This window comes from Phocoena sinus, chromosome 3 (assembly GCF_008692025.1).
Source record: "Phocoena sinus isolate mPhoSin1 chromosome 3, mPhoSin1.pri, whole genome shotgun sequence".
Classification (NCBI taxonomy): domain Eukaryota; kingdom Metazoa; phylum Chordata; class Mammalia; order Artiodactyla; family Phocoenidae; genus Phocoena; species Phocoena sinus.
This window is the reverse complement of record NC_045765.1, coordinates 15,462,318-15,471,463: the sequence shown is the minus strand read 5'-3', so window position 1 is coordinate 15,471,463 and position 9,146 is coordinate 15,462,318. Positions and strand designations below refer to the sequence as shown.

General features: G+C 41.0%; 1 protein-coding gene across 4 annotated transcripts in view; it reads right to left on the bottom strand.

Annotated features, from left to right (window-relative positions):
* Positions 1 to 4,028: 4,028 nt before the first annotated feature.
* PGBD2 (piggyBac transposable element derived 2) overlaps positions 4,029 to 9,146 on the bottom strand; it is a 29,726-nt gene continuing 24,608 nt past the window's right edge. For 2 of the 4 annotated variants that reach the window (XM_032629264.1, XM_032629265.1), the window contains exons 2-3: positions 8,140 to 8,203; positions 4,029 to 5,912 (exon numbers count right to left, since the gene is read on the bottom strand). In XM_032629264.1, the coding sequence (XP_032485155.1) occupies positions 4,151 to 5,912; positions 8,140 to 8,156 (1,779 nt within the window). In that variant the 5' untranslated portion in view covers positions 8,157 to 8,203 and the 3' untranslated portion in view covers positions 4,029 to 4,150. Of the gene's footprint in view, positions 6,032 to 8,139; positions 8,204 to 9,146 lie in introns of those variants that run through there. The other 2 variants (XM_032629266.1, XM_032629263.1) reach the window with 2 other exon arrangements.

The following is a 9,146-nucleotide window of genomic DNA, read 5'->3' as shown; positions in this document are numbered from 1 at the left end:
CATGGAACATTCTCCAAGATAAAGCATATAAGACACAAAACAAGTCTTAGCAAATTTTAGAAGATTGAAAGCATTCTCTTTTCTGACCACATTGGTATGAAACTAGAAATCAACAAAAGGAAAGCTAGAGAATTTACAAATATGTGGAAACTAAACAACACACTTTTAAAAAACAAAAGAAATCAAAAGGGAAATTTAAAAATATCTCAAAACAACTGCAAAAGGAAATACAATATACCAAGTCCTATGGGATGCTGCAAAAGCAGTTCTGAGAGGAAAGTTTAAAGCAATAACTGCATATACTATGAAACTAGAAAAAAAAATTAAATAACCTAACTTTAAGCCACAAGAGCATAAAAAGAAGAAAAATTAAGCACAGGATCAGGAGAATGAAGGAAATAATAAATATCAGAGCAAAATAAATAATACAGCAACCAGAAAAACAACAGAAAAGATGAAAAAACTAAGAGCTGGCTTTTAAAGATAAAATAACTTGACAAATCTTCAGCTAAACTAACTTAAATAATGAGAAAGAAGACTCAAATAATAAAATTAGAAGTGAAAGAGGAGACATTACAATTGATATTACATAAATACGTAGAATCATAAAAGACTACTATGAATAGTTACACACCAACAAATTAGATAACCTAGAAGAAATGGATAAATGTTTAGAAACACACAACCTACTAATGCTGATTCAGGAAAAAAAATAGAAAATCTGAACAGAACAATAACAAGTAAAGAGACTGAGTAAATACTCAAAACCTCCCAACACAGAAAACCCCAGGACTAAACAACTTCACTGGTGAATTCTACCATACATTTTAAAAAGAATAAATGCCAATCCTTCTCAAGCCCTTCCAAGAAATTGAAGATGAGGGAACACTTCCGAACTCATTCTACAAGACCAACATTACCCTGTTACCAAAACCAGATAAAGACTCTACAAAAAAAGAAAACTACAGACCAATATCCCTGAGGAATGTAGATGCAAAAAATTTCAACAAAATATTTGCAAACTGAATTCCAGAACACATTAAAAGGATTATGTACCATGACCAACATGAATTTACCTCTGGGATGCAAGGATGGTTCAACATATACAAATCAATAAATGTAATATATCACGTTAATAAAATGAAAAAAATAACATGATCATCACAATAGAGTCGGAAAAAGCATCTGACAAAATACAACAGATAATAAATTTTATGTTATGTGTTTTACCACCTTTTTTAAAAAAGACATAATAGCCTGGCAATCAATGAAGTCTTGTAGACAAAGTCATTTTCATGGTTCATTTGAAAAGTTTCAATGTTGTGCATGCTCCCACAGTTTGGTGTACGAAGTTTTGTTTCGTTTTCAATTTTGTCTAGTTTCTCAACAACTAGAAGAATTTTGAAATGTCATCCAGAATAACCAGGACAACTTTCATATCCTTTCTAGTTAAAAGATTCATGAATGGTTCTGCAGTACTAGAGTAGACAAGGTAGACAATCTGTTCAAGTGCTTCCCCAGTTGTGGGATTGGTGACAGACCACAGTTTCGTTTTGTACCTTAAAGTCTTCCTTTGGGAATATGCCAACAAGGAATGTCATCTGGCCTTGACTGCCAGTTGTGATACTTGATATTGTCTACACAGTCTTCTACTGTGTTCGTTTTGGCATCATTCAGTGGCCTGGGATAGACTGCACATGCTCCTACATCAATTACACATGCTCCTACATCAATCATACGTCAATTACAACCTGCGACCAAACATCTGTCTAAGTGTAAATATTTCCTTTAGCTCTTAAGAGAGGAATCACAATTGGCCATTCTGTAGCTTCTGGAAGCTTCACAAACTGTTTTCACAACCATTCAATTAATTGATTTGGACCATCAGTAAAGGTAAAAAACACCTGGTTAATATTTCAGGATCATCATGATGCAAGAGATGAAAACTGAGGAGTAGAATTTGATGAACAAACTTCTCCTTAAGACAAATGTTTTAAAGTATCCAGGCTAGATTTCTAAAGGTGGAAATAATGCACCAAAGGTATAAACATTTTTTAATGTTCACTCTGAAAGTATTTCATACCTACAAAACAGTTCCAGGGTACAGATAGTTCCCTTCTACCAGTCTTCCCCAGATGCTGACATCCTGCATAACCACAGTACAGTTGTCAAAGCCAGGAAATTAATATTTATAAAACAGCAGAACTACGGATCTTATTCAAGTTTCACCAATTGTCCCACTAATGTTCTTTTTGAAAGCTTTTTTGTGGAACCTGGCGAGTATCACACATCACATTTGTTATACTTCCTTGGTCTCATCTAATTGTGGACAGATCCTCATTTTCTTTGTCTTTTACAGCCTCAACACTTTCAAAAGGTATTCAACTGTTTTGTGGAATGTCCCTCAGTTTGCGTTTGTCTCATGTTTTCTCATGATGTAGAATGCAGGCTGTACATTCTGGGCAGGAATATCACAGTGTACCTACCATACCTGGGGAGAGTGGGGTAGGACACGTGATGTCTCTATCTCAATACTGGTGGTATTAACTTTGGCTGCCTGGTTGTGGTGGTGTGCCTGATTTCTCCACTAAGCAGTTTCTGTTTATTCCCCCTGGATATCTTGTGAGGAAATGCTTTGCCCTCCTAAGTTTAGCAACTACTGACAGTTCTTGCCTGCAAAATTACTGCTGTGGTGTTTGCCAAATAGCAGTATTTTATTTCCATCCTTCCTTCTACATTTATAATTGGGATTCCACTGAAGGGAGGATCTGCCCCCTTTATTTATGTATTCACATCACAATGGACCAAACATTTCCTTTTCTATGGGTATGAACAATTTTTAAGATTTTGGATGGACCTGATAAATTGCCTTCAGAAAGAGTGTACAGATTTACACTCCCTCAGGTACTACATGAGTCTGTCACCTTTCTACACCCATACCAACAGTAATTATGTACAAATAAATTCATTTGTTTAAAAAAGGATATCTAGTAATTACTTACCTTTGCAGTTTATTGCCTCTTATGTATCTTCACTGTTCATTTGTTTTTCATCTTCCATCATTTGTTATTTTATATAACATTGCACATTTTACCCTTGTCACCTATGTGTTTACAAGATCTTTTTGCACTGAGGATATTATTACAAATGGAATTATTTGTAACATATTTTCTCAGTTTCTTTGCATTTTACCTTTACTAATGAATGTCAATTTTACAGTTTTACATGGTCAAATATATTGATGTGTTTCTTTTCTATTTGTGCTGTTGTAGAAAGTTCTTTACCAAATAAAGATACTCAACATGCTCTCTTAGATTTTTGATTAAGTCCAAATTTTTATATGTATTTCTTTTATTCTCCTGGATTATATTCCACTAGGCTTTCTAACATAAACTTTTTTCTTTGTTTCAGTATTTTCCCCCAAAGTTCAGGAATTTTTAAAGGTAGAATTTAAATCACTGGGGAAATATATATATAACTTTTAATATTAATATGATGCTAACCATCCATTTGGGGGAAGAAACTCCCTACTTCACACTATTTATAAAAATGGATTCCACATGGATATGTGTATTAGAAAAATATTTTTTATCAAGAAAATACAAACTCTACAAATCTAGTCAGCTGGATAAATACATGGCAGATTATCTGTCCCTGGACAGTTTGCTAGCATTAGATTGAAGTGAAATAAATATGATCAAGATATCCTTCATCATATTGATACAATATTGCCTATATCTTAGATTATAACTGAGAGCATACACTATAAAATCTTTTTACTGTTCACGAAAGTTTCTCTTAAGTTTTTGGTTACGTTCAAGTCTCCTTATCAGGACAGCTGTACCCCAAAGCAAGATTTTTATCTGAATAAAAAAGGGCCCATAAGTTGAAATAAATAACAGTATAAAATATATATTTATAAACATTTATGATTACTAATATAAATATTAATTTATATTACATGTAGGCATAATAGAAGATGATAAAAAGATAACTGTAAGGAAGACGAGGAAAAATACAAAACCAAATCAGGGATTCAGGTCTCTTTTTGTCAACATAACACACAAAGGCCCCAAATGCTATATGTAATTAGCTGTAAACATCTCATAACAAACCAAACATCCAGGGGGCTCCCTCTGCCCAGGATGCATTACCGGATGTGGTACGCCCTGAAGCACTTGGCATGGACGCCCTTCTGGCACTTCTCACAGCGGGTGTTGGTCTGTGAGTGGCACAGGGCACACCGGGTCCTCTTGTCCTGGTGGATGATCCAGTGCCCAATCATGTCAAAGCGGCTCTCGGTTTCCAGCCGCCTGCTTCGCCTCCCTTGGGATGATGTATCCGCGTTGCTCTCTAGGTACACGCAGGCCACATATCTCCGGAAGGCCAGAAGGTCCACCTGGGCATCCTGGCAGCATATCCTGTGCAGCTGCCATGCATTGTTAAGAGCAGCGTCAATAACATAGCCAATGAAACTCGAGTACCACTTCATACCCCGGATCTTCACCTTGTACTTGGCGATGTTCTGGTCCATGCGGCCGACGCCCCCGACCTTCTCCTGGTACAGCCTCAGCAGGGATGGCTGATGAACCTGGGCCTGCGTCTTGGCTGCTCCTGAGTGATGGCTGGTCAGCCCCGCTGGCTCTATGCCCACAGCGTTGGAGCAGATGTTGACCACACTGCTATCGTGCCAGCGGCACACGATGATCTCCTCACTCTCATCAACTTTGTAATCGAACGAACCCCTCTTCATTCTCTTCAGTTCTTTGGGATCTTTAAGGGGACATCGTTCAGTTCTGTACTCACGGACAGTTCCCGTGGCCTTCACTCCCTTCTTCCTTAAAATGGACATCAATTTGACACTTGTAAAAACCTTGTCAAAAAATATGTGGTATGGCAGACACCCACGTGTCTGAAGTGCATCCACAAATTTCACCACCATACTGCCTCCTAGGTCCAGGCCCCTGTCTGGCTTAGTGAACAGTGTGCCCTGTGAGGGCTCGAACCACACCAAATAGCCCCTGCTGGTCGTCCCACACCAGATCTTGTAGCCCAGCCGCACAGGTTTCCCCGCAGGCAGACGCTTGGACCCCCGGTGTCCAAAGTACTCACACATAGACTCGCCAAAGCTGTAGAACTCTTCCAAGGGTGCATGCTTCTGGAAATTGTAGTTCATGCGGACAATGAGAGGCCTCACCTTGGCAAACCTATCACTTTCATCAAGCTCATTGTTATCTGCAAAATGCAGGTATGAGAAAATCAGTTCAAATCTGTCCCTTCTAATTGCATCAGCCACGAGATGATGATGTGAATCAGGGGATGTTTCCCAAAACATCCTTCTCCTTGGATAGGAGATATACCCACTTAAAATCAAAATGCCCAAAACGCACTTCAATTCCTGAGCTGTGAGACCCAGGTTGACATTCTTCTGCCAAGCGTAACGATTGGTTTCATTAACAATAAAATTAATTGTTCCTTCATCAAAAAACAATTCAAAGAGGCCTACAGGACTCAGTTCCTGGCTTTTGAGATCCTCCATATGAGGATCCGATGCTGTCCAACTGGTGAAGTCTGGGCAGATATCTCTTTTGGTCCAAACATGTTGAGGTTCCACTGCTGCCTTTTGCTTCTTCATGGCTGGCTGCAGCTGCAGGTCATCATCCTCCTCCCCGGTGCCAGAGTCCTCAGGCACAACAAAGGCATGCAGCACATTGCCAGGCAGGTGGGTTCCTCGCCGGCCATCTTCATCACCCGAGTCCTCATCAGTGAAGTCCCCTGAAGCATTGTTGGGCGGTGCAATGAAGATCTCCTCCCTACTCTGGCCAGACTCCTCCTCCTCCAGAGCATTCAGAACCTCAAGCAACTTCATGGACTTCAGCTTTGAGCCGGTTCTTCTCCCGGTAGTGAGGCTGCTGCGATGACAGGAAACAGAATGAAGAGAGGCCATGCAGGAAAGCCAGTGCTTCAGCAGAAAACTCCACTAAAGCACTGCCCAAGAGGAGGGCACTCCCACTGCAACAGCATCATGGACCTAACACCATAAGGCATAGTGCCAGATAAGTGAATTTTCCAGACAAACACAAATTATTCAACTAAGTGCAGAAGTATTTTAATGAAGGGAGACATTCTAAAGAGGTATTCTATACTTCCTTTCCTTCTTAAATAAAGTGTCTGAATAGAGGATCCCCTCTAGTGATGAATCCAGGTGCCACTGTTATCACCTGGTTAACAGTAACTGTCAATGGGAAGGCTCGGCTGCAGAAGTGACATCCACCGATGTCTCCTGACTCAGTGGCCCTAGCAGCTCTGCTTTCATGCTTCTGCCTTATCTGTCTCTTCCCTTTTTCTTATTCACTTGGCATATATAAGTTTCCTCACTTCCCCAATTCTCAAACTCTCCATACTTGAACTCTCACTACCCAAATTCAGGACCTAAACAGATTCAGACAGATTTTCAGAAAGCTCCCTCAATATCTGATATCCTACTGCATACTAACTGCTAAATAGATTTGGAAACATGGAAACCCCTGCTATTCTAACTCTCCCTGTACATGTAGGAACCAAATACAAGAGGTATTTGTATTTAGCGGGCACCAACCACGAGCAGGTGCTGCCCAGGGGCTGGCAGTGAGCACACTCCACTCCCTGACCTGCATAGCACTTGTTTCCAAATGGAGGAGACAGATGACACATCAACAAACATGCAGCTACGCAGGACGGCATCAGGTAGTGATGAGGGCCATCCTGAATAAGGGACAGAGAGTGCAGCAAAGGCATAGGGCCGGGGGTGCTACTTTAGACATATGATGAGGGAAGGCTCACAGGGCAGATGGCCTGGAGAGGTGGAGTGAGCCTTGCAGACAGCTGGAGACTGGGTGTCCCAGAGGGAGAGAAAGAACTGTAGGTAGAGGTGCAAGGCCCTGTGGTTGAAGGGACTTGATATCTATGAACAGCAAGGAGGTTAGTGACACTGCAGATGTAGTGAGGGGAGGAGAGTAGAGCAGAGGTGGCTGGGTCCAGGGCCAAGGCCCCACAGGGTTCCAGAGGTCCTGATCAGGACTTCCAGTTGTATTCAGTTATCACAGGAAGCCCCTGAGGGGATGGAGCAGGACAGTGAGGGGTCAAATACATTACTCTGGCTATAAGAATAGACTGGACTTGGGAAGGTGGGCACTGCTGCTGCCCTATGCCTTGGCCTCTGCATGAGAAAAGCCGTGTACCAGAGGGAGGATGCAGGCTTTACCACAAAGGCTATTTCTCTGCCTGCTCTTAGGCTTTGGAGTTTAAGCTGCATTAGAGATTCACTCCAACCTCACTTCCAGGACACTGACTCCACCAGCCACCCCTGCTGGAGGCTAGAGCACAAGAAGTCTGACCTCTGGGGAGATGAGGTATGCCTCAAGCTCTCCACGGCCAGCCAGAAAGGGAGAGGAAACCTGAAGCTCTTCCTTTCCATGGACCTTGAACTAAGACACGTTCTCAAAGGGTAACAGCCATCTTCATGCCTCCCCTGGTCTACAGCAGCAGATCCAGGCCTGCCCAGCCACAATCTCTGCTAGTCTCATCACTCAAACAGGTCCTCAAACACCTCTGTGCATACCTGTTCAAACCCTTGGAGCGAGAAAGCCTGCAGGAACTGAGGCAGCCCCACAGACAACCATCTTGTATCTTGAAAGATGAGGAAAGTAAATCATGTTTTTAGATCAAGTGCAGAACTAGAGCTACACAGCTGCACCATACTGTACCATACACACTCCTTTGTCTGCCTTGTCTTTTCTCCAATCTTCCTCTCTCCTCTCCCTCCTTGGTGCTTCATAGACACCAAGTGCTTAGGGTGGGCAGCAGGACTGAGAACTGAAAATGTTATAGACTTGGTCTTTCAAAAGCAGAGAAGTAAATATAGTTAGCCTTGAATAACATGGGTTTGAACTATGTGAGTCCACTTATACATAGATTTTTTTCGGTAAATATGTCCTGGAGTACTACATGATCCTCAGTGGGTTGGAACCACCAGTGCAGAGGGCCCGATTATAAAGTTATACACAGATTTTCAAATGCGAAGAGTCAGCACCCCTAATCCCCATGTGTTCAAGAGTCAACTGTACTTGCATAAAGCCTTTCAACAAACATTACTCCTACCTTGATGATGAAGCCATGGTATATTGTGAACATGAGCTTGTCTTTACTTGCAGAGTCTAAGAATCTGTAAAACAACAGAAGTCAGTTTTAAGAAATCATATCTTAATTAGCAAAGGAATAGGACCTTCTCTACCATTTAAGGGAAAAAAATCTCAAGATTCACTATCAACCAGAGGGAAATGGATCAAGTACACACAGGAAATGAGGTGTAGTTGACTGGCTAGTCAGAGGGAAAAAGAACAAGCTCCCCCATCTCACACCTCACAACAAAATACATTCTAGAGCAGGGTTTCCCACAGTCAGAACTATTGGCATTTTGTTTCTCGTGGGGGGTTGTCCTATGTATTATGTGATGTTTAACAGCATCCCAGGCCTCCATCTACTAGATACCAATAGAACAACTACCCCACTAGCTGTGAAAAACGAAAAGGTTTCTAGACAAATGTCCTCTGGTGGGGAGAGTAGGAGGTAAAATCTCCCCTGGTTGAAGACTACTGTCCTACATCAGCACTGCCAATAGAACTTGCCACAATGATAGAAATGTTTTATATCAGTGCTGTCCAATACGGTAGCCATGAGCCACATATGGGTATTAACCACTGGATATATGGCTAGTGTGACTGAGAAATTGAATTTTTAATTTTATGTAATTTTAAGTAATTCAAATTTAAATAGTCACATGTGGTGGCTACTATATTAGATAGCGAAGTCCTCGATGTATTAAGTATTAATTGCAAAAAGGCAAAACTTTTAAAGTATATTAATGACCACAGAGGGAAACCTTTCTTATAGAAAACACAGAAACTTAAAGGAAGGTGGATAATTTTAACTACATCAAACTTCCAACAAATCTGTAGTAGGCAGAAGGCCCAAAGGACCCCAAATAGGTTGAACTCAAATAGGGCTACACCAAGACACATTACAATTAAATTGTCAAAAGTCTAAGACAAAGAAAGAATTTGGAAAGCAGCAAGAAAAAGAGAAATTACATACAGGGGAATCCCTAT